This window comes from Drosophila pseudoobscura, chromosome 3 (genome assembly GCF_009870125.1).
Source record: "Drosophila pseudoobscura strain MV-25-SWS-2005 chromosome 3, UCI_Dpse_MV25, whole genome shotgun sequence".
In the NCBI taxonomy this organism is placed as follows: Eukaryota; Metazoa; Arthropoda; class Insecta; order Diptera; family Drosophilidae; genus Drosophila; species Drosophila pseudoobscura.
In genome coordinates this window covers 17,258,735-17,283,460 of record NC_046680.1, presented here as the reverse complement: position 1 = coordinate 17,283,460, position 24,726 = coordinate 17,258,735, and the positions used below count along the sequence as shown (strand labels likewise).

At 50.9% G+C, this 24,726-nt stretch overlaps 6 protein-coding genes across 7 annotated transcripts; 2 read left to right on the top strand and 4 right to left on the bottom strand.

The window, feature by feature from the left end:
- The first annotated feature begins 1,884 nt into the window (after window positions 1–1,884).
- LOC6898755 (uncharacterized) lies at window positions 1,885–5,797 on the top strand. The gene is made up of 4 exons (XM_002138701.4): window positions 1,885–2,384; window positions 3,729–3,879; window positions 3,940–5,487; window positions 5,551–5,797. Exons 1-3 carry the CDS (start codon window positions 2,198–2,200, stop codon window positions 5,336–5,338), a joined length of 1,737 nt encoding a protein of 578 aa, XP_002138737.2. The 5' UTR covers window positions 1,885–2,197; the 3' UTR covers window positions 5,339–5,487; window positions 5,551–5,797.
- A 12-nt stretch (window positions 5,798–5,809) lies between these two features.
- LOC6898754 (uncharacterized) lies at window positions 5,810–9,311 on the bottom strand. Its single transcript, XM_015183495.2, has 3 exons — window positions 8,816–9,311; window positions 7,321–7,471; window positions 5,810–7,260 (listed from the first exon to the last, which is right to left on the bottom strand). The coding sequence occupies exons 1-3, from the start codon at window positions 9,000–9,002 to the stop codon at window positions 5,880–5,882; spliced, it is 1,719 nt and encodes a 572-aa protein (XP_015038981.2). The 5' UTR covers window positions 9,003–9,311; the 3' UTR covers window positions 5,810–5,879.
- A 3,755-nt stretch (window positions 9,312–13,066) lies between these two features.
- LOC26532250 (putative gustatory receptor 47b) lies at window positions 13,067–14,591 on the bottom strand. The gene is given in 2 exon segments (XM_033378226.1): window positions 13,067–13,335; window positions 13,392–14,591. Coding segments are annotated over 2 exon segments (1,245 nt in total). The 5' UTR covers window positions 14,496–14,591; the 3' UTR covers window positions 13,067–13,194.
- A 124-nt stretch (window positions 14,592–14,715) lies between these two features.
- On the bottom strand, window positions 14,716–15,608 carry Tapdelta (Translocon-associated protein delta). Its single transcript, XM_001361455.5, has 2 exons — window positions 15,215–15,608; window positions 14,716–15,145 (listed from the first exon to the last, which is right to left on the bottom strand). Exons 1-2 carry the CDS (start codon window positions 15,452–15,454, stop codon window positions 14,885–14,887), a joined length of 501 nt encoding a protein of 166 aa, XP_001361492.2. The 5' UTR covers window positions 15,455–15,608; the 3' UTR covers window positions 14,716–14,884.
- A 1,983-nt stretch (window positions 15,609–17,591) lies between these two features.
- LOC4805021 (uncharacterized) lies at window positions 17,592–21,182 on the top strand. Of its 2 annotated transcripts, none has more exons than XM_001361454.3 (3): window positions 17,592–18,615; window positions 19,524–20,176; window positions 20,260–21,182. In XM_001361454.3, exons 1-3 carry the CDS (start codon window positions 18,188–18,190, stop codon window positions 20,841–20,843), a joined length of 1,665 nt encoding a protein of 554 aa, XP_001361491.2. In that variant the 5' UTR covers window positions 17,592–18,187; the 3' UTR covers window positions 20,844–21,182. The 2 variants fall into 2 exon arrangements, with proteins under 2 accessions (XP_001361491.2, XP_004444373.3); XM_004444316.3 differs by having other exon boundaries at window positions 17,594–18,615; window positions 20,248–21,182.
- An 87-nt stretch (window positions 21,183–21,269) lies between these two features.
- On the bottom strand, window positions 21,270–23,559 carry Tsp47F (Tetraspanin 47F). Its single transcript, XM_001361453.4, has 3 exons — window positions 23,310–23,559; window positions 22,297–22,485; window positions 21,270–22,234 (listed from the first exon to the last, which is right to left on the bottom strand). The coding sequence occupies exons 1-3, from the start codon at window positions 23,370–23,372 to the stop codon at window positions 21,767–21,769; spliced, it is 720 nt and encodes a 239-aa protein (XP_001361490.2). The 5' UTR covers window positions 23,373–23,559; the 3' UTR covers window positions 21,270–21,766.
- Window positions 23,560–24,726: the final 1,167 nt, after the last annotated feature.

The window sequence follows — 24,726 nt, the reverse complement described above, 5'->3', positions numbered from 1 at the left end:
GTCCCACCTTCCCCCACCCTGCGGCACATCTCTCCACAAAATGTTGTTGCTGCTGCTACTTGGGGGAGTAGTGGGGGCTGGGCTGGCAGAAGCCGATGATGATGATGGCGATGATGATGATGACTATGGAAGAGGCATGCCGGGAGCTGGCACAGCGGTGGGAGGGGGGCCGGCCGCCAGGACGAGACAGGCGGCTGCCACTGACTGCCTGTGTTTGCGTGTGTGTGTGTGCGCGTGTGTACAGTAAGAGAGAAACAGAGAGCCAGGGGAGCTAGGTGGAACGGACGTCGCAGTAGGAGCTGTCGCTGGCTGAAGGCTGAAGGAAGGCACGGGCATAGAGAGAGAAAAGCGAAAAAATATAATAAAAGCAACAAAAACCCGCACAAGCGAAAGAGATACAAACACACACACGCAACTGGCACATATACACACACACACAGGCGCCATCTACGTGTTAGTTTGGGGCTCAGCTCAGTCCGCCTCGCACAAGGAGCCAAGGGGGCGCGGACGGGCGGGCGTGCAGTGGCTGGCTGTCGAGAGGGGGGTTAACTGGTCGTAGGTTCGGTCGGCAGCAGTCAGCACTGGGGCTGAGTGGGGGCCGACGCCAACGACGACGACTACGGCGCTGGCAACAAAAACAGCTTGGAAAAGGAAAAAGAGTCGCAACAAAAGCAACAACACGAACTGATGTCAGAGGAGATGAGGGAGCCGTGGGGCGGGGGGAGAGAAGAGAAGAGAGGGGAGAGCGGCGGGCACAGAAATTCTACGGGACTTGCTTGGATCGATGGAATGGAGCAACTTTTCTGGGCCCCGTCGCCTGCCCTCTCCCCCTCTTGGATGCTGGGCTAAAGCGGTACAACACATACATATGTATGTACATACATACATGCATATGTACAAGAAACAACGCTTTCACAGTAAAAGCTCTGACGCAGCGACGGCCGAGCCGATAAGGACAGGCAGCGAAGAGCACAGTGATCTCTGCTTAAGCAGGCCAAAGCCCGGGATTGGTAATTGTGATATTTCTGCCATTTCCGTATGCCACCAAATCAATGACCTTGAACTTCAGAGATGCATCTGTGTGGTATGTGTGAGTGCAGGCAACAGCATATTCTGGCGGCACGACACGTGATGAAGGTGCAACAGTTTCTGCATCGGCAATCAAATAAAGCTGCCTCGAAAGCTAAGGCTGCAATGCCAATGCCTGGGAGAAGAGGGACAGAGAGAGGGAGAGAGATGGTGAGAGAGGTAGGGTGTGGGTGTTGGCATCCACATCCACTGCCTCGCACTGTTGCGATTTTGTCGCGCTCACGCACACACACAACAACAACAAAATGAAACGGCAGCAGCCACAACTAACAGCAACAACAATCTCATGTTTTTGCCTTGTGGGGAGGGAGGCGGCGAATGTGGGCGGTTAACGTTTCTGCTGCTGCTGCTGCTGCTGCTGTGGCTGCGGCTGTGGCTGCGGCTGTTGGAGCGGTGCGACGCTGCGCGTTTTATTGCGAGCGCCAAACTGCGCTGCTGCCGTCTATATGTCTGTTGTATGTGCCTCTACCTCTCCTCCTCCTACTCCTCCTCCTTCTCCACCACTGCCAGCTATGATGATGATGAGGTTGCCTTCTTGTTCTTCTTTACACGTCCTCCAACGACGGTCGGCCGCGTCGCTGTTGGGGCCCGCTTTTGTTGTTGCTGCTGGTGGTGCTGCTGCGGCTGCTATGTGTCTGTGTGTATAAGTGAGTGCGCAAGAAGAGTGCGGGCCGGAGGGTGGGTGGAGAGGAATGGTCTCCCTGCTGCCTGGCTTGGCGCCGCTGCTGCCGTTGCCGATTCTGCTGCTGCTGGTGCTGCTGCTGCTGCTGCTGCTGCTGCTGCTGCTGTTGGGTTTGTGCATGCAGCTCATCGTCTCATTCAAGTGTCCAACTTTTGTCGAAGCGGTCATACAAAACGGCAGTCGGACGGTTTCTCGCTCGCAGTTTACTCTCTCTCGCTCTCTCCGTTGGCGTTCCGTTCGGCTCTCTGCCTACGCCTGTGTTGGTGGCTGGTGGAGCGGCCGGGGAGAAACACAGAACGCGGCTGGGCGGTCAGTAGAGCGCCTACACGCCTATAAAAAGACTTTGCCCGCCCCGAGCACTGTGGAACAGAGGTTTTGTGTTTTCAAATAACCGTTAGCTGAGCCAGCCAGTATACCGTTAACAGGATGAAGGACACGAAAGCGGCGCGCGCAATTAGCGAGTCCTCAACCACATCCGATAACACCTCCGACTTCATCGATATCGTGAAGCGGTACGACGTGGTCTACAACAATCACAATCCGGACTACAAGAACGTGGAAGTGAAGCTGAAGGTGTGGACGCAAATCGCGGACGAGATTGGGCTCTCAGTGGGTATGTACCAAAGATAGTAACTACTTAAGTAGGTCTAGAAATAGCAGCCCTGCGGAACACGCTTAGTTAGGGTATACAACATATGTACAAACATATTTATGTACATATTAAAGTATGTATTCAAAGGAACTTAGTCTTGTGCCTTGAATGCTCTGGCGGCGGTTGAAATTGAATTACGTAGAACACACACACATGCATACTTAGTCTACATACACATGCAGACATTCATATGTGTGTACCTGTCAGCCGCCAGCGGACAAACTCTGCCGCCGACTCTGCTGCGTCGCTGCGAATCGCGAACCGCCCGGCCTGATATTTTTCGTACGCTTGTGTTCGTACACCTACAAACATACATATGTACATGCATATATACAGACGAGGCGCTGGCGGGAGCGGGGAGCCGGGAGCAGGGACGTGGACAGGACGGGGGCGGGCAGCGCGACTGCGGTCGGCAAATTGCAGCGAGAAGCAGAAAAAAGAAGCAAAACACTGCCACTGGCACGCAGCAAAAACAAACAAGCACGGAAGAGCGAAACTGATACAAACTGCGCGCTCTGATGCTGAGAGAGAGCGGCCAAGCGACGACCGGACAGAGAGAGAGGAGAGAGCGCTTGTCAAAACAAAAATATTGCGCGGCGTTGCCAAATGCGAGCCAAAATAACAAACAGGCAACCACCTGTGCCAGACATTCGTTAGAATTGAAAAAGTGATTCTGCACGAGACCAAATGATAAGGCTACGCGAAGCCACGGCTAGGCAATCATTAAATCCAGTACGTACTCCACGTGCTCGTGAATGTGTATGATAAAATTGTATTTGGCAGCATATGTGTATACACACACACATACGTGCACATACAGATACAGTAGCAGCCATTGCAAACTTTGCATTACCGGGAAATCGTGGCTGTGGCTTTTTTTTTGGAGGACCAGGCTCACGTTTAAGTTGTCCTTTAAAATGTATAGATAGAACCTATTGCAACGGGCTGCTAAATACATAGATTGATTATGATGATCACACCATTCCATCGTAAAAGTGTAGATTGAAATGCTTGGAACCGAGTTTTTAGAAAATTATTTTATATTGCAAAACTTACGAGCTTATTTAGTTTATTATTTATAATTTAACACACGAAAGTACTCCAAAGTAGGTATTTTTCCTTCTATTCAAACGTTTTTGGTACCTTAAGATGGCGAAGATGCGTTTTCGCGCTCGGCCTTACTGCAAGTTCGCTATCGATTTCGGAATTGTGGGTGGTTTTTGCACTGATAGGCAGAAAGCGCAAAAATAGCAAACCCGGTCACACTGTAAAGAACCGTCTAATAACGTACAATTGTTTTTGCAGAAGCATCAAAGCGAAAATGGAAGAACTTACGCGACAGTTACACAAAATATCTGCGCTCCTTTCGAGTGGGTACCAAAACCTCCAAGAAATACCAGTATTGGGCCCATGCCGATCATATGGAGTTCCTTAAGCCCTTCCAGGGACCTGGCAGGTAAGTGAACATTGATATGACCAATGGACCCATATTGATGGAATCTGTTGTTGATTATAGAAACTCAGCCAACGGAAATGGAAAGTCAAATGATGAGGACGACACCGAATGCGACTTCGGCTATCAAGTTCTGGCCAAGGCGACCAGCAACGGCGGAGAGGACGAGCTTAAGATAACCATAGCCACGGCATCGGCCAGCTGCTCGGCAATGAGCACGAACACAGTGAACACATACACGACGGCCATGACAAGCACAGGGGCGCCCATACTAACACCCAGCCTGGGCGTGGCTACTCCACCGAATCTGACCTCCCCTGGAAGCAACACCGGAATGGGTCCTCATAACCATAACAGCAACAGCAACGGGAGCCTCAACTGTGCCGCAGTGGCTCCCCTCAGTGCCCAGACGCCGCCTGCCAGCACGAGCTGCAATAGCGCCGTGGTCCTGCCCCTGCCCGCCACCGTCAGCAAAGCCAACGCCAATGCCCTGGGCTCTCTGGCCACTCACCCTCACCTGCCCCTCGGCATGGGCGTGGGTGTGGGTGGACTGGCCCAGCAGATGTTCCCACTGGCCACTGTAAAGGCGGCTGCGGCCGCCGCCGGAATACAGCTGCCGCCCACTGTCACACCTCCCAGTTGTAGCAATGCCAGCAACAGCAACGTGGGCTGCCTGATCATCGAGCCGCATCTGTTTGCAGCTGCCGATAACTTCAAGAAGGAGCTGAACGCAGCTGCTGCGGCCGGGACACCGCTCGGTCTCTTCCAGAACCTGGCCAATCAGGTCCAGAACGCGAATAACCTAAGCCTAAGCCGGCTGAATGGCAGCAGTGTACTCCCTACTGGTCTGGGAGATCCTACACCACCACCTCCACCACCGCCCGTTACAAACGCCACGAAGGTGCGACGCGTCCAACCCTCGCCACAGACAGCGGCCATCAATTTAAGTTGCTCGGCTCCGGCCAGCCAGCAGCCTGCACAAGCCAAGATGCGCAAGATCAGCGATCCGCGCTTCCCTGGCGACTGGGATGTGTCCGCCGTGTTGCAGGCCAACCGCGAGCTAGACGCCAATACTCTCTTCTTCCTGAGTCTGGCGCGACAGGTGCGTGCCATGCCCATGAAGTTCCAATCACTCGCCAAGATGCGTTGCATGCGCATCGTCAGCGACATCGAGCTGGAGCTGGAGAACTACGACTGCAACGGCGGAGCCCCTCCCGACGAAACGGCTGCTGCCAACATGAAGTACTGCAGCATGGACACTCCACCCCCTCCGCCCACACAGGACGGATCCATGATGATGGCCCCGCATGCTATGGCTCCTGAGGGTTCCACGGAGCACTTTGTCTATGTGATGTCCCCCTCGCGGGTGGAGAGCATGATCGATATATCCTCCGACGAGGAGACCACGATGAACGGTGGTAATCCCAACTCAACAAACACAAAATGTCTGGTCAACTGGTAGCACGGTTCCTACGAAAGCTGTAAGGCCACCGTGTCATCCTTCAGCACACAAAATGCCCACCATTCAGACACCGCTGCCGCTCCCTATTCATAGCGCAGCCTGTTTGCCATGATCCCGGATTGGACAAGGTTGGCGATAGCAAGTATCAGGTGAGTCCCTACTCCCATGCACTTCTGTGACGAAATATTTACGACTAAATATTCCGATTACAGGTGAGCTGAATGGAGGACATGAAGCATCAAGGTAGCAGCGAGAACGTCTCTCGATGAGGATGGCCATGCCAACATATGCAAGGCCCAGTGCGACGGCGACAAGTTCTCGTGAGTGCCTTCAAGGCTTCCTAGTAGGTCGCGTTTCCTACTTCGCGTGAATGAAATTCTTTAAAATACCAGGATTCTGGAAATTTTTACCATTAAGCAACACAAGTTGGGTTGAGAATGGAAATAAAAATATTAAAAGTCAAAAAGCATCTAAATGAGATATATAGTATAATTAAATATAAATTGTACATAAATACGCACAGCGCGCCATGCGAGTAAGCCTATCCCGATCCCACGACAGAGGGGCCACCGTTCATCGTGGTCTCCTCGTCGGAGGATATATCGATCATGCTCTCCACCCGCGAGGGGGACATCACATAGACAAAGTGCTCCGTGGAACCCTCAGGAGCCATAGCATGCGGGGCCATCATCATGGATCCGTCCTGTGTGGGCGGAGGGGGTGGAGTGTCCATGCTGCAGTACTTCATGTTGGCAGCAGCCGTTTCGTCGGGAGGGGCTCCGCCGTTGCAGTCGTAGTTCTCCAGCTCCAGCTCGATGTCGCTGACGATGCGCATGCAACGCATCTTGGCGAGTGATTGGAACTTCATGGGCATGGCACGCACCTGTCGCGCCAGACTCAGGAAGAAGAGAGTATTGGCGTCTAGCTCGCGGTTGGCCTGCAACACGGCGGACACATCCCAGTCGCCAGGGAAGCGCGGATCGCTGATCTTGCGCATCTTGGCTTGTGCAGGCTGCTGGCTGGCCGGAGCCGAGCAACTTAAATTGATGGCCGCTGTCTGTGGCGAGGGTTGGACGCGTCGCACCTTCGTGGCGTTTGTAACGGGCGGTGGTGGAGGTGGTGGTGTAGGATCTCCCAGACCAGTAGGGAGTACACTGCTGCCATTCAGCCGGCTTAGGCTTAGGTTATTCGCGTTCTGGACCTGATTGGCCAGGTTCTGGAAGAGACCGAGCGGTGTCCCGGCCGCAGCAGCTGCGTTTAGCTCCTTCTTGAAGTTATCGGCAGCTGCAAACAGATGCGGCTCGATGATCAGGCAGCCCACGTTGCTGTTGCTGGCGTTGCTACAACTGGGAGGTGTGACAGTGGGCGGCAGCTGTATTCCGGCGGCGGCCGCAGCCGCCTTTAGAGTGGCCAGTGGGAACATCTGCTGGGCCAGTCCACCCACACCCACGCCCATGCCGAGGGGCAGGTGAGGGTGAGTGGCCAGAGAGCCCAGGGCATTGGCGTTGGCTTTGCTGACGGTGGCGGGCAGGGGCAGGACCACGGCGCTATTGCAGCTCGTGCTGGCAGGCGGCGTCTGGGCACTGAGGGGAGCCACTGCGGCACAGTTGAGGCTCCCGTTGCTGTTGCTGTTATGGTTATGAGGACCCATTCCGGTGTTGCTTCCAGGGGAGGTCAGATTCGGTGGAGTAGCCACGCCCAGGCTGGGTGTTAGTATGGGCGCCCCTGTGCTTGTCATGGCCGTCGTGTATGTGTTCACTGTGTTCGTGCTCATTGCCGAGCAGCTGGCCGATGCCGTGGCTATGGTTATCTTAAGCTCGTCCTCTCCGCCGTTGCTGGTCGCCTTGGCCAGAACTTGATAGCCGAAGTCGCATTCGGTGTCGTCCTCATCATTTGACTTTCCATTTCCGTTGGCTGAGTTTCTATAATCAACAACAGATTCCATCAATATGGGTCCATTGGTCATATCAATGTTCACTTACCTGCCAGGTCCCTGGAAGGGCTTAAGGAACTCCATATGATCGGCATGGGCCCAATACTGGTATTTCTTGGAGGTTTTGGTACCCACTCGAAAGGAGCGCAGATATTTTGTGTAACTGTCGCGTAAGTTCTTCCATTTTCGCTTTGATGCTTCTGCAAAAACAATTGTACGTTATTAGACGGTTCTTTACAGTGTGACCGGGTTTGCTATTTTTGCGCTTTCTGCCTATCAGTGCAAAAACCACCCACAATTCCGAAATCGATAGCGAACTTGCAGTAAGGCCGAGCGCGAAAACGCATCTTCGCCATCTTAAGGTACCAAAAACGTTTGAATAGAAGGAAAAATACCTACTTTGGAGTACTTTCGTGTGTTAAATTATAAATAATAAACTAAATAAGCTCGTAAGTTTTGCAATATAAAATAATTTTCTAAAAACTCGGTTCCAAGCATTTCAATCTACACTTTTACGATGGAATGGTGTGATCATCATAATCAATCTATGTATTTAGCAGCCCGTTGCAATAGGTTCTATCTATACATTTTAAAGGACAACTTAAACGTGAGCCTGGTCCTCCAAAAAAAAAGCCACAGCCACGATTTCCCGGTAATGCAAAGTTTGCAATGGCTGCTACTGTATCTGTATGTGCACGTATGTGTGTGTGTATACACATATGCTGCCAAATACAATTTTATCATACACATTCACGAGCACGTGGAGTACGTACTGGATTTAATGATTGCCTAGCCGTGGCTTCGCGTAGCCTTATCATTTGGTCTCGTGCAGAATCACTTTTTCAATTCTAACGAATGTCTGGCACAGGTGGTTGCCTGTTTGTTATTTTGGCTCGCATTTGGCAACGCCGCGCAATATTTTTGTTTTGACAAGCGCTCTCTCCTCTCTCTCTGTCCGGTCGTCGCTTGGCCGCTCTCTCTCAGCATCAGAGCGCGCAGTTTGTATCAGTTTCGCTCTTCCGTGCTTGTTTGTTTTTGCTGCGTGCCAGTGGCAGTGTTTTGCTTCTTTTTTCTGCTTCTCGCTGCAATTTGCCGACCGCAGTCGCGCTGCCCGCCCCCGTCCTGTCCACGTCCCTGCTCCCGGCTCCCCGCTCCCGCCAGCGCCTCGTCTGTATATATGCATGTACATATGTATGTTTGTAGGTGTACGAACACAAGCGTACGAAAAATATCAGGCCGGGCGGTTCGCGATTCGCAGCGACGCAGCAGAGTCGGCGGCAGAGTTTGTCCGCTGGCGGCTGACAGGTACACACATATGAATGTCTGCATGTGTATGTAGACTAAGTATGCATGTGTGTGTGTTCTACGTAATTCAATTTCAACCGCCGCCAGAGCATTCAAGGCACAAGACTAAGTTCCTTTGAATACATACTTTAATATGTACATAAATATGTTTGTACATATGTTGTATACCCTAACTAAGCGTGTTCCGCAGGGCTGCTATTTCTAGACCTACTTAAGTAGTTACTATCTTTGGTACATACCCACTGAGAGCCCAATCTCGTCCGCGATTTGCGTCCACACCTTCAGCTTCACTTCCACGTTCTTGTAGTCCGGATTGTGATTGTTGTAGACCACGTCGTACCGCTTCACGATATCGATGAAGTCGGAGGTGTTATCGGATGTGGTTGAGGACTCGCTAATTGCGCGCGCCGCTTTCGTGTCCTTCATCCTGTTAACGGTATACTGGCTGGCTCAGCTAACGGTTATTTGAAAACACAAAACCTCTGTTCCACAGTGCTCGGGGCGGGCGAAGTCTTTTTATAGGCGTGTAGGCGCTCTACTGACCGCCCAGCCGCGTTCTGTGTTTCTCCCCGGCCGCTCCACCAGCCACCAACACAGGCGTAGGCAGAGAGCCGAACGGAACGCCAACGGAGAGAGCGAGAGAGAGTAAACTGCGAGCGAGAAACCGTCCGACTGCCGTTTTGTATGACCGCTTCGACAAAAGTTGGACACTTGAATGAGACGATGAGCTGCATGCACAAACCCAACAGCAGCAGCAGCAGCAGCAGCAGCAGCAGCAGCACCAGCAGCAGCAGAATCGGCAACGGCAGCAGCGGCGCCAAGCCAGGCAGCAGGGAGACCATTCCTCTCCACCCACCCTCCGGCCCGCACTCTTCTTGCGCACTCACTTATACACACAGACACATAGCAGCCGCAGCGCACCACCAGCAGCAACAACAAAAGCGGGCCCCAACAGCGACGCGGCCGACCGTCGTTGGAGGACGTGTAAAGAAGAACAAGAAGGCAACCTCATCATCATCATAGCTGGCAGTGGCAAAGGCAGTGGTGAAGAAGGAGGAGGAGTAGGAGGAGGAGAGGTAGAGGCACATACAACAGACATATAGACGGCAGCAGCGCAGTTTGGCGCTCGCAATAAAACGCGCAGCGTCGCACCGCTCCAACAGCCGCAGCCACAGCCGCAGCCACAGCAGCAGCAGCAGCAGCAGCAGAAACGTTAACCGCCCACATTCGCCGCCTCCCTCCCCACAAGGCAAAAACATGAGATTGTTGTTGCTGTTAGTTGTGGCTGCTGCCGTTTCATTTTGTTGTTGTTGTGTGTGTGCGTGAGCGCGACAAAATCGCAACAGTGCGAGGCAGTGGATGTGGATGCCAACACCCACACCCTACCTCTCTCACCATCTCTCTCCCTCTCTCTGTCCCTCTTCTCCCAGGCATTGGCATTGCAGCCTTAGCTTTCGAGGCAGCTTTATTTGATTGCCGATGCAGAAACTGTTGCACCTTCATCACGTGTCGTGCCGCCAGAATATGTTGTTGCCTGCACTCACACATACCACACAGATGCATCTCTGAAGTTCAAGGTCATTGATTTGGTGGCATACGGAAATGGCAGAAATATCGCACAATTACCAATCCCGGGCTTTGGCCTGCTTAAGCAGAGATCACTGTGCTCTTCGCTGCCTGTCCTTATCGGCTCGGCCGTCGCTGCGTCAGAGCTTTTACTGTGAAAGCGTTGTTTCTTGTACATATGCATGTATGTATGTACATACATATGTATGTGTTGTACCGCTTTAGCCCAGCATCCAAGAGGGGGAGAGAGCAGGCGACGGGGCCCAGAAAAGTTGCTCCATTCCATCGATCCAAGCAAGTCCCGTAGAATTTCTGTGCCCGCCGCTCTCCCCTCTCTTCTCTTCTCTCCCCCCGCCCCACGGCTCCCTCATCTCCTCTGACATCAGTTCGTGTTGTTGCTTTTGTTGCGACTCTTTTTCCTTTTCCAAGCTGTTTTTGTTGCCAGCGCCGTAGTCGTCGTCGTTGGCGTCGGCCCCCACTCAGCCCCAGTGCTGACTGCTGCCGACCGAACCTACGACCAGTTAACCCCCCTCTCGACAGCCAGCCACTGCACGCCCGCCCGTCCGCGCCCCCTTGGCTCCTTGTGCGAGGCGGACTGAGCTGAGCCCCAAACTAACACGTAGATGGCGCCTGTGTGTGTGTGTATATGTGCCAGTTGCGTGTGTGTGTTTGTATCTCTTTCGCTTGTGCGGGTTTTTGTTGCTTTTATTATATTTTTTCGCTTTTCTCTCTCTATGCCCGTGCCTTCCTTCAGCCTTCAGCCAGCGACAGCTCCTACTGCGACGTCCGTTCCACCTAGCTCCCCTGGCTCTCTGTTTCTCTCTTACTGTACACACGCGCACACACACACACGCAAACACAGGCAGTCAGTGGCAGCCGCCTGTCTCGTCCTGGCGGCCGGCCCCCCTCCCACCGCTGTGCCAGCTCCCGGCATGCCTCTTCCATAGTCATCATCATCATCGCCATCATCATCATCGGCTTCTGCCAGCCCAGCCCCCACTACTCCCCCAAGTAGCAGCAGCAACAACATTTTGTGGAGAGATGTGCCGCAGGGTGGGGGAAGGTGGGACGTTGGGCGTTTTGCCCGTCGTTGTTCAGCGGCGGCTATGGCATGGCTATGCATGGGCGTATGTATTAGTTGTGTGTGTGTGTGTGTACTTCTGTCTCTCCGCTGCTGTTTTGGTTGTGTTTGTGGAGCAGGGGCGGAAGTGGGTGAGGGGGTGGACGGTGCAGAGAGCGGCCTACCTACCGCCGCTGGAAAACATGTTGTTGTTGTTGTTGTTGTTGTTGCTGCCTTTTGTAAATCGATAAACGATGTCCGGAGTGCGGCATAGTCGAGCGCTTTGCGTGTGTACCTCCTCCCTCTACACATGTACATACGTGTGTAAGTACATACATAATATGTACATATACGCTATGTATATGTATGTGTGATTTTGTATATACTCTGGTTGCATTACATATCATATATGTAATATGTGCATATATGTATATGTGCCTTAGTGTGAGTGTTGGTCGGTGCAAAGCGGCCCAAAGCATGTGTCCCACGGCTGGTCAGCGGCGCTCTGGAGTTTGATGCAACCAGCCCACATATGCATGAGGGCAAACCCATACATACTCGCTTGCACCTGACCTGACCGCCATTCCTCTTTCGTCATGCCTTAGACCCCTGTTGACAAAATTTGCCTTAGAAATATCTATCTATCTCGAAATTTATCGTCAGCCAAAAGAAATCTTCCATCTTTCCATCTTCCAGCTCAAAATCAGATCCTAACAAAGATCCCGTTTATTGGGAGTACTGCCTGGCGGTCACCTCACGCCGAAAGGACATACCGCAGGCGTACACTTTTGATTGATTGATTAAAATATTATTTTCTAGATTTACCTTAATCATAGAAATTCACAATAGTATATCCGCTTCATTGCACTGATTGGAGTTCCATTATATGTTTTTGATAAGACGAAGATCCCTTTACTGAGCGGGAAATGGCAAAACGTCGATCTTTTCGGAGGAAACCTAATCTCAAGCGTGATTTCTTAAGTTTTTGGTTCCATTGACCTGTTGAAAGATCTTTCCTAAACGTATTTTGTAACTGGAACATGGATGAAATGCATTCTCAAGTATGCCGACATGCAATGTTTTGTCCAATACGAAAACGAAGGAGTAGCAGCTTCTAGCCCATATGATCTGGGGCTCGCAATGATCAGCCAAGTATGCTTCTTACGGCATCAAGTATAGATTATAACATGTATACGATGTGTTAATAATATTAAATTGTCTTTGGCTCCACTGTGCCCCAGGCCAGTCCATATACGATTTGGCAACTTAAGTCCTGCATCCATGTTCTCTCTCTGTTCTTTGAGACTTTTTATAGTGGTATTTATGAATGAAATCCTGATTCCATATCTTATAACTATAGTATGTGCTTAATTTTATGCTTTACTTACTTACTTATTGCTACAGCAACAAGTACAATATCATGATGGAGATACAGTTCCACTCCTATGAGAAGATTACATTGGAAAAGGATCAGGGACGACCGGGATTCTATCATTTGAATTTCCAGAATGTGCGCTGCAACATCTTTATAATGGAAAACCCGCTGAATGAATGGATTCCTCGGCAAAGCCCATGGATCCACTGTCAGGGGAAGTCGTGAGATCTACCTGCTGAGCTACAATAGGCGGAACAACACACCATCCACGCCATGTCATACGCCCTGGAGTTTCTTATTGATTTCGCGCAGGCCGCCGTCTTCTAAGCAATTTCAGCAAGGCCGAGATGGCGGAGGATGCGAGTGTTCTGAAGGAAGCTTTGAAGATTTTCTACACTTATTCCAATCAGAAACCCCTTCGAAACCAAATATCCGAGAAGCGCTTGCGCGACAGTTTTTTTTTCAAATAAAAGAATAGATTTAGATTAATTTAGTTAGGATACATCGTATACGCATTGATTCTGGGAAAAAATCTTGTGTCCTGTGATAAGCACGAGGAACTATCCAAAGAATAATTTTTGTATGCATTAATGAACATTAAAGGCGAACGCGAGGAGCTAATCCAAATGAGTGCGGGGACCCATTGGCCCCACAATGTCCACGTCCCTACCCAATTCCCTCTGCCGCTCCTTGATCTGCTGCTGCTGGAATAGCAGTTGCACCAGGATAATCACATAGTTGGCCATGCCGTTGTACACCTGCAATGGCGATACGTAGCTACTGAGAGGAACTCTTGGCTAGGGGCTCAGCTCACCAGGAAAATGGTTGACACACTGAGCTGTATGCTGCTCCCGATGAGGGCCGCCTGCCTGTTGTGCATGCGCCAATGCTGGAAGTCCTCCACCTCAACAAGGATGATCTCCCTTAGTTATCGCAGCAGAGCACTCACCTCCCGCTTAAGCAGATAGCCATAGGTGCTGGTGATGATTAGCTTGTAGGAGTGAAGCGTGACGTGGAGCAGCATGAATGTGTACTCTAGGTCCCAGGCCTCGGACCCCAGAACCTTCTGGCAGATCACGTACACAAAGCAGGTCATCAGGCTGAACTCGTAGAAGAACCCGGCGGCAGCCGCGAACCCAAACACGGCATTCAACTCTGCCAGCAAATGGGAGCACCGCTTGGTGAACTGGAACAGCTTGGCAATCCTCCGATGGACCGTCGTTTGTGGACGATCTCTACCAGTACTCCCTTCGTACTCTTGATGGAGCAGCTTCTGGATGAGGCGCAGGCGCAGCCGCACGAAATCCATGATGGCAATGTGAACAAATCCCACCAGGCCCAGGGAGCTCGTCAGCAGGGTGTAGGTGCCGGCCATCAGCAGGGTGGACGAAAGGCCGCAGGTGCACCGAGCCATGTTGAGGATGAGCGACAGAGAGAAGGAGAAGAAGCAGATAGTCACAATCACAGTCCCGTACCAGTACTTGGAGCGAGTACGCTGGTAGTTCCAGCGCACGGAGGGAAACTCCTCGGAAATGTCCAGGTCGAAGCCCTGCATGTTGGCCAGCAGCTTGACGTGGCGGCGCCGCTGGACGTCCAGCGTGAGGAAGTTTTCCACGTAGGTAATCGAGCTGCTGAGGCACTCCCACATGATGATCACCTTGACCACGGGAGTGAGGTGACCAATCATGGCGGCGGCCATTTGCTCATCCTCCAGCTTAATCAGCACGCTGCCCAGGTAGCCGCAGACGGTGAAACACCGGACGCAGACCGCATACAACACGCTCACAGGGGAAGAAGCTGCTCCGCCGTCACTCTGGGTGCGCACCCGGAAGGTCACCAGTCCCCAGTAGAAGAGCAGCCTGTAGAGGTTGCCGTAGCAGTAGATGAAGCCATCGCTCGACGACTTGCGGGGCTTCATGTGGCCGTTGCTGAATGATCCTGGCCAGAGGCGTGCAGAGGTTCTTATCCTCGCGTACGGAGGTAATTAAGAGCGATAGCATCGGACTAATTGAATACATCGTTTGTCAAGGGTGTTGCGCTTGTATAAAATGACTCCTGAAGGTATATATATATTAATACTCCTCCTCGTTATGGTATGTATGTACACAGTATCTTAAATTATATCTCAACTTGATGCACTCGGTTTTTGATCTTTTTTATTTTGAACCCAGCGATGGATGCTTAATGGTAAAAATGTGAAAAATCTCTAGGATCCTGCTCGGAGAGTCGCTTATTTGTTGCTATTTGAAATAGGTGAATGAATTTCATTCAATGGGTCGGCAATATACATCCCGATGAGACGCAATCTTAAGCCTGCACCTTGCTCTTGGTGGTGAACGCGAAGTAAGCAACTCCGCCTACCAGGAAGGCGGCCAGAAGCTCGGCCTTTATCCAGGGACCCTTGTAGGCGCTCTTGGTTGGCACAGTGATGTCCAGCAGGGACTTGACCGACGAGACCTTGTCGCCGTCGCGCTGAGCCTTGCGTACGTTGGCATAGCCATCCTCGTCGAAGAGTCGCACCTGGACGTTGCCGCTGCTACCTTGCTTAATGTCCTCCACCCAGCTCACCTGCAATCGACATATTTCGTCGTTAATATTTCTTTATTGAAATGCATTAAGAGGGGTGTGGGGACTCACCTGGTACTTGCTGTCGCCAACCTTGGCCACGGGAACAACCTTGCCGCAGGGGAACTCGGCGAAAAGGCTGGGCTGGGCAGAGTTGCTGCACTGCAGCGTGAGCTCAGCAACGTGCGCCAGCTGCGTCAGAATGGTGGCATCTTGTGTGCTGAAGGATGACACGGTGGCCTTACAGCTTCCGTAGGCACCGGATGCACCCATCAGGGCGATCAGGCATAGGGCGACCAGTTGACGGCACATTTCGGGTAGATTGTTGTGGGGTTTTTAATTGAAAATATAGAAAATTCCAAGGAGCGTCCAACAACGCCGCCTGCTACTTTCTTTTTCTTTGAAATCAAAAAATTTTTGATCGCCACGACAGCAGCGACGTGGATGACAGCTGACAGCGGATTTTACTTAGTTATCGGTTACACGTTACACGGCAACTACACTTATGCTACATAATGGGGAAAAAAGAGGGTATGGACAATGGGCAATACGGCTCGAAAGTGTAAGGCATGCTAGGTAAAATCCACCCCTTTTTCCTAATATACCTTGACGGCAAAAAGCCGATTTTGTCGTCACAGGCGAGGTGAGGTTCGTAGGAATCTTGCAATTTGCCTTGGCTGTTTTTGCGTGTTGTCCATACCCTTTTTTATAGTCCATTTAAAATTACGATTCATGACAGCAGCTACGTCATTTGACAGCTCGAGTGTTTACGAAATTTTACGAAGTCTTGCGATAGTTGATGACAACAAAATCGATGGTGGAAATCGATACTAGTATTGCGGTTACTTTTTAAATTCTGTTCTTGGCAGTGACAGAATTTTAGATGCATACAAATACATGTATTCTATTTTGCTAATCCAACGGAATCTACCCATGCAATTGCAATCTCTATTACTAGGTTACTCTGTTCCAGGCACAGTAATTTCCGCTATGCCGTTTCTCTTAATTAAAATGGTTTTTTTTTTTGACATGACAGGGGAACAACGTTTGGTGGTACCGCTCCGTATTTGGTTACGGCTATTCGGTCTAATATGCATTTATTTTGCTCGACTTATTTACGGCATTTCCATTGTAATTGATTATAAATTGCAAAAACCAAAACGGAGCCCGAGTGCCATAAATACCGTACCGTACCATATCATACTCCACCGCTCCTCTACCCTTCCCGTCCGTGGATGTGGCAGTCGGTTCCGTTTCTGTCTGTGCCTGATCGGTGGCACATAGCCCGTCGTCAAAGTCAAAGTCGCGTCATCGAGCACCTGCAATAAATATCGACTTGAAATGATTAATGCCGCCGGGAGCCCACTCCCACTACATTCGTTCCTTGAGGGGCCTTTCAGTTTTGTTTTAAGTACATTTTATTTGCCGTGATGCCAGAAACAACATATAGGATAGGCAGTATATACCCGTATTTACTGGCATATATGGAAATGGCTTGGTTGATGGCTGATGTGGCTTTGACCTTGGACTGGGCTTGATTTAGTTTTTGGCATTCCTTTTGGCTGTTGTGTTGTTCGGCTGCTCAGCTCTGTTTTATGCCCTTTTCTGTTTGTTCTCGCTTCCCTGCGTCTCGCCTGCTTCTCGTTTGTGGACGTTACGTTTCTTTGATTGCCGACGCGCACGGAACTTTTCGTACAACTTTGCATGTCTTTGATGAATTTGAAATTGTCACAAATATGAAAGTATTTCACTTGCCAACAGGAGACGCGGGAGATATGTATGTTCTCGGGCGATAGATACCCCCACATACCATACATAGTAGTGACAGCCGAATTTGCATCAAACTTTTCCTGACTTTGTGCGATTCGTACGCATTCCATCCTATCTCTATCTCTCTTCTTAACTCTAGCTCTTCTACCCTGCCCTACCCACTAATTTGCATAGACCGATACTTGTACCTTACGTTACCAGACTAACCTACACTCAACAAAGGTACTACTTTTGAGAGCCGAGACCAAGAATAGTATACAATCCAATGAGGTCGCGGTGCAACAAGTCCCTACTTAGAGTCCTGACCTACAGCGTCTTCCCCTTACAATCTTAATGTCCTGTGCGAGATATGTGACAATAAAATAAGGATTCGGTTCGGCTAGATGTGGCAATCCATTCGAATACTTTTCTGGCGGTGGTGTGGGGTGCAGGGGGGTCGAATGAAATCAAAAGTTCGTGCGAGTTCATTGAGTTGAGCGAAAACTTGGCAGACCCAGCTACAGTTGCACGTGCCTCTGGCGCTGATGTGTGGGCGGGCAGGGCTGGGCGTGTGTGCAGGGCCGGAAATGGAACAAACAACCGAACCGGAGCCAAGAGAGAGCGAGCATAACAGGCACGGCGCTGACTCCTTGCCAACGATATGATTTTGTTGATTGTTTGTTGGTAACATAAGCGGAGACCCAGCCCCGAACGCGGACTCGAGTCCGAATGCGACTCCGAAACCTGATGGTCCTGCTGTCTGATGGTGCAGGAGCCTTCCATTCACAAAACGCAGTCGGTGCACGGCAGGCAAACAGAGTGGACGTGGAAGACTCCACAATCCCAGAACATAAGTAGAGTTGGGGCCAGAACATCGCGTCGAAGAGTCTCCGGCGGAGCGGGGGACTGACTTCAAGTGGCTTTCGCTTTCGTGACTGCTTTACGGTTTTGCTTTACGGTTTTGGTGTTTTTCGGCTTTCGGTTTTCGGTTTTCGATTTCGGTTCTCTGTTTTGGTTTCGGTCTTGGTTTCCGTTTGGTTTCCTCTGTTTCCCGGGCTGCTTTGTTGACAAAGTTATTGCCTCTGGCTTAATGACTTCGTAATTGATTTGCATTCGATGTGCCACATTGATTGGCAATTGAAACGTAAGCCCCGACGGCACTGTTAGTCATCCTGCCCCGACCTCTCGGCTATCGCAAATCCTGTACCCCCATTCCCCATCCCTATTCCCGTTTCCATTTGGACCCGTAATCATTGTCACCGTTCCTAATCAAAGGTCGGCCTGTTTGTCGCCGTCATGTCGCTGTCTGTGGCGAGCCGTCGTCGCTTTCAGACGGCTGGAACGCCACACGGATCATCCACCAGCTCCAGGTCCGTCTCCTCTGCGCGTTATCCCCTACCTCTCCCCGTGCGCAAGCAGCACTCCTTCATCGAGCCCGCCTCGAAGTTCACGGCCCAGCAACGCGGCTATCTTTCGCGTGGCCTCTCCGTCGGTCGGTCCATCGAGAACATCCGCCAGAAGCTGTATCCCGTGAGCCGGCAGACAACTCTCGCCGTCGATCAGTCCTCGCCCAAGTTTGCCCCACGCGTAATTTCCACCCAGAGCTCTCTGCGGCTGAGGGAGCAGAGTCTGGTGGCCTGGTCTTCCACGTCTTCGCTGTTGAAGCCATCGCTGGACCACGAACCGGACAGAGCCACGCCTGCCGATCAGCAGGATCCAAAGAAGTAAGTAGCCGCATATTAAAGCGAAAAAAAACCAATTCAGGGAAGTAAGAGGAGGTTCTTATCCTTTACGGAATACCATTTCTTCGACCTTGGTGTCAGGAGAGGGTGCGTAGCGTATACGGCAATAAAGGAGTCGGCCCCACTCCCTCAACGCTCTTTCCACATTGATATCATCTATATAAATATGCCGAAAATGACACTTTCCCTACAAGGGTGGTGGTGGTGGGGGGGCACGTACAATTTGCATGCTTCACACCAGAATCAAACGTCAAAGTTTTATGTTCAGTGCATAACACACGCTAGACATGCTCGTAGCAGCATGGAGTAGTACCAGGACCCCCAACCGAACGGAGGCGGAGCCGGTGTCGGTTTCGGAGCCGACTTGCGGCACACTTAAGTCGATCATTGCAGAGGTGTGCCTGACAAGATAGCTGCTGGCTGGAGCCCAGGCTGGGGTGGGGTGGGGGGCACTGTGTCGGCGGGGATTAGGTTCAATGAACTGCTACAGATTTATAGACTCACTTTCGTGGCAGTACCCACTCGCTCTGTACGTTTTTTCGGGTGAAAATTGCAAATGTAATTGACATGGTTTCATTTACCCAATCACACACGACTGTGTGCCAGCCAGGAGTGGCACAGGACTGCCACTGTGTTTAGTGGAGGAGTTGTTGAGGGTGTGGACGTGGGAGTAACCGGAATCATCGCCAGCTAATTTCTATTTCTGGGCCTGGTCGGGTGTGTTGCATGCCAGGGAATCGAGAACAGCATAAATTGCCCCAAACTAATACCAAATAATTTGATTTAAATTTAGACCAGAGCTGAGGAGGAGGCCAGGAGGGAGAGGGAGAGTAGGTCAGGTCACTTGAAACTTTCGCCTCCATCCATTTGGCTGCATTTCCCTTTTGCAGCAGCGCCAAGGCGGACAAGAATCGGATCAACCTCAACATTGTGCTGGCCCAGACGATTCGGGCCACCAACGAGCAGGAGCCCATTCCCAGTGACATCGACAGTGCCACGGAGAGCTGTGAGCCGTCCAGGCCGGAACCAGAAGCAGATTCGAACCCAATCCCAATCCCAATAGCCGTCCCCTTGAGTGTCTCGCCGACCGCTCTGACCGTCCAGCGGCGTCCGCCTCTGGTGCGTGCTATGTCCGCTCCGGTGCGGGGTCTGGACGAGAACAGCAGGAGCGTGATTGCAGCCAGCAAGAGGAGCCAGCAGAAGCTGCGCCGCCGCAAGATCTTCACGCGCACACCCTCATCGGTGGCTGGCGGGGCATCGCCCACAGTCGGGGTCGGGGTCGAGGGAAATAGCAGCAGTTCCCTCCTGGGCGGCAGTGACTCCTCCAGCAGCAAGAAGACCCTGGGAAGGACGCGCAGTGTTGTGGCCCCCGATGTCATCACACTGGTGTCCCTGCTGAGCTCCGAGGGCAGCGACTCGGAGCGGGAGGAGAACAACTCGGCGACTTCCACGCCAGTCGGTGGGGGCGACAAACAGCCGCCGGGATCCACGCAGCGCAGTCCCCAGAGAAGGGCTCCGCTCTTGAGGAAGACGGGCAAATCGGGTAAGTCTCAAGATCCCGGCTAATCTAAATTTTAGTCCCCCACTTGCGACTGAGCTAAAGCTTTTTGGCAGTCTCGTTTCAAGACAGCTATCCGCCCACCTTCCAACTGGCGTCCAAGGAGTACTCCCACATGATCAGGCGCGGCTCCATAGCACCCCTAGCTGCCCGTATTCGCGCCAATCGACCGCCGACGGCGCCGCCCGTCTCCATTTTTCTGAGTGAAGGGTCCGCCAAGTCGGATCAGCCGCAGAGGAAGTCCATGCAGGCTCAGGGTGAGGCCGGGGGGGCCGATTCTCCGTCCAACATGTCTCCGGAGGAGGCCAAGAAGGAGAACAACAACAACGCGGCCAACTGTTCAGAGCAGCAGGACCACAACTATCCGCTGTACGTGTGCAGCATCAAGGAGCGCGAGTGCTGGAAACTCTTCCAGAAGATGTGCGCCAAGGGAGTGAGTGTCAGCTACGACACGGTGCTGCGCGGTATGCTGACGCCCACGGAGTTCCGCCACTTCCAGAAGCAGCGGGAGCAGGAGGAGGCCCGCGTCCAGGAGGAGGCGGAGGCCGCCGAGGCAGCGGCAGCGGCTCTCGAGGCCAGCGAGAAGGACTCGCGCAAGATGCCAGCCACGGCCATCGAGCGCCTCTCCGAGTCCCTTCTGCAGAGCAAGTGAGACCGAAGGACCAAACCCAGCTGTAGCCCCAGTCCATGAGCATGGACCATGACCATTACTATTGCATTTGCCCCTAGTGGACGTAGAAGTAGTCGAACGTACAAAACAAGCACTTGTTATACCGCCATCGCACCCAGCTGAGACACATCGGCGTCCATCTTGTAGTTGTAGCCGGTACCCGCCTCCCATAATATAATCCTTCATTAACTGTTGGTGTAGACGGCCCCCTAGGGGCAATCAATCAAGCTTGTGTGGACGTTGTGCCTGGCCAATCGCAATCGCAATCGCAACCGCAATCGAATGTACGAGTAGTTCCCTCCCTAGTAATAAAGTACTAAAGACACGACGTCAAATTTGCCTTCTGTTTTGCTTTGTTTGTTCTCTTCTTTCAGTGAAAATTTGGAAAATGATTAAGTATTCGTTAGTTTATGTAATCTTTATTTGATAATTAAAAGCAACACTTAGTTGATGATGTTTTTTGGGGCTGTCATACACCGCAACAAGGTAAAATGGATTTAGAAACTCAAAAGTAGGGAATACAGAAGGTACTTAAGAGAAAAAGAAACGTATTTTTAAATGAATCGACGACAGTTTGCAGATTCAATGTGATAGCCATAGATTCCATTATAGGTATTCCTCTAGGTATTTGCCAATATCGGAAGAATAGGTTTGAATAGTTTAATTGACGAAAAGAAGGCAATGATTGAGAAACAGGTGAAACAGTAGTGAGAATTGCGATGAAGAGGAGTGTTTGTTGCGCTTTCTTCTAATCATATTCTTCGATATACAATCCGGTCCGCTTAGTTGAGCACAAATTGGGTGGGTTTCGACATTCAAGCCAATGCCACTACATGCATTTCAATAGTTATTAATAATATAGATATAAATATGTAAACGAACAGGAATGGGGAATGCGAGGTGGATTACTTGGCCTGTTCCCGCCGGATGGAGGAGGCCAGATAGCAGGCGAGGACAATGCCCAGTATCTGGATGAAGGCAATGCCGATGCCCACTCCGATCAGGATGCTGGCGTTCTTATCGATGCGATCCTTCAGCTTGCCCACGCATCCATCCTGGTAGAACTTGTCCTTGCCGAGGGCCGGCGAGTCCAGGCAATGCCCGACAGTCGTGTCGATGAACTGCGGCTGACAGCAGCTTGCCGGGAGCGTTTTGTTGGCGCTGATGGCCCGCCAGTCAGCCGGGGTATCGACGCCGCAGCACTTCAGCTTGCGCTGGATGTTGTCCCAGGCCATGGTGTCCTCGCTGCTGGAGCGCTTAATAGACTCCTGAAGGGAGTTCTTCACCATCATCTCCAGGTCCTTCTTAAACACGCTGGCGGCAATGCCCACGGCCAGCTCAACGATGAAGATGACGGCCAAAAGAACAGCGAACTGTGAATGGGATGCACCTTGGTTAGAAGCGTTTTCCGGGTTGGCTATTGGAGGACACCTACCGTCAGCAGAAGCGTTGGCGACTCCTTGATCGCGCCGAAGCAGCCCAGCGAGGCGATCAGGAATATGACCAGTCCCGTCACAATCAAGACAATGGGCGGTGCTATCACGCGGCCCTCCACAAAGTGATTAAACTCATTGACATCGGCCAGCACAATCGCTCCGGCAATGAGTATTCCCAGGCCCGAGAGCTGTAAGCGTTTGATCGGATTGATTAAAAGAACAAATGCCACAGAGTGCACCCGCAAAACCCCCCAATATATCCCGCGTACAATTAGGCTAATGGCTTCCAATAAACTCGTATTTGTATTTACATTTCCAATTCTAATTGTCCGATTGACATCAGCGCCAGTCCCTTTCCGTTTTCTCCCGGTCCCACCCACAACCCAGGGACCTTGTCCATTGGGCCTGTCAAGGCATTTCCATGTCCATGTCCACGTTCTTGTGATGGCCAGTTTGTTGTTTGTTCTGTTGGTCAATGCGAAGGACACAATCCAGTTGCATGCTGCTACACTCGAGTCGCATTTGCAGTTGGACCCCCCGGCTCGTTCGAAGCCCATTCAATGGCGAATGAAAATGTCATTTTCCAACGATAATCATCTTAATGGGGCAACTGAACAAGACTCTATGCATAAGCGTGATTATAGTGCTGAAAGCAGCTTTATTAGGGCGAATTAGCTGGAAAGTTCTAGGCCATATGAATCAGGAGTATTGATTAGGTTTGATTGGTTTCCTTGGGATTACCAGAGCAAAAAACTGATTTGTCAACCGAAAAATCCTAGAGAATGCCGTTGAAGATCAGGGATGGCTAAAAGTCCAGATAGATAGCAATGAATTGATCTACTTATTATCAGTTCTGTTCCTGGATGAGATCAGTGACTTTGTTGCTAAATATTAAGTAAATATGGAATCGACAGCCCGATAGTCACGTAAAAAGTATGTATCCTCATAGGTGACCCATCACATCACATTCAAAGTAAAAGTCTGAAAGTTTTCAAGACTATTCCACACTCACCGCAAAGAGCACATTGAAGGCAAACAGGACATATTTTATTAAGCTCGGACCGCACGAACGCATTTCGATTTTGATTCAATGGAAGCCAATTTCAATGGAACTTTAGACTGTGACAAATTCAGAATAACTTGGAGGAGAGACAGAGAACCGCACTTTGGAATTGAGAGATCAATGTATGTAGACGCGTCCGGCCAATGAGAAGCTAAACCACGAACTGACCAGAGCCACGGTCCGGCTGGGCTTTAGAAGCCTTCTCTGCTCGGCGATTGTGTTGTGGCCACTCTGAGGTTGGCGCTGGCAACGCTTTGGAGCTGTGGGCAGTGGGTAGTGGTAACAAAAGTAAAAGTGAGTGAAAGTCTTAGGGGCCCGTTTCGAATTCAGGCCAGGCATGATTAGTTCAGAATAGGGATAGGGATGGGAATAGGGAATGTGGATGGTGGATGGTGGAATATGGAATGGGGTGGGAGTATTGGCCAGGTTTTATGCTTTGTAACCCATTTCGGATAGTAACTCGATACAGAGCCAAAAGCCAAGCCACTTTGACCAGACCAAAGGCGTCCGGTAGTGGACAGGGTGATTGCTTACGTCCGCCAGCTTTTTTTGGGTTGCGTGAAGCTTACCTTACCGCACCATTGTTTTTCTTGGTGGGTCAATGCACTTATTACCATAAAAACTCTGTTGGAATTTCCCTTTAAAGTTCAGGCTCGCCAGCCACTTCACACTTGGGAGGAGCCGGGCTCAAGGAGAAATTAATTGCGTGCATTCGTGTGAAGGCAAAGGAAAGGAAACGAAGTGAAAGTAATAAACGCTCTCCAAGAACCCGAATTCAAGACTGTGCAAATAATTAAAGACGCCCAGAAGTATGCTACCGTCGAGTCATCAGCTGGCCCCATTCTGCGCTGAGTCTGGGTCTGGAGAGCAGAGGGCTGTGGAGAGCCTTTGGGTGATGTTAATGTTGCGTGTCGGGACTTATTTCTAGAAGTTGCTCGAGACCCCCTCCCTGGGCAGGCCTATCTGGCCGGAGAAATCTAGCCAATTTCACAAAAATACAAAAAATAAAAGCTGTTGCTTGACCAATAATTCTGGAAAGAATGAATCCACTGGACAATCCGAAGAAATTGCAGTTCTGTGAATGATTAGACGGTCAACATTTGCTGAAGGTTTCCGCGATTTAAAGCTTAATTGTAGTCCCGAGTTGGACTTAATGATTAAGGAACTTACATAGGAGCTGACATATTTGAATGTAGGTTAAAAGTGCTGAGAAAGAACCTTAAATTACATAGAAAGGCTATAAAGAAATAGGTGACCGATGGATGGAAGAATTCTTCTTAGTTAGGATCTAATGCTAAACCTTATCTAGGTAGAACAATCCGTAGATTATAAGGTCTATAACGTAAATTAAAAAGCTTAAGAAATC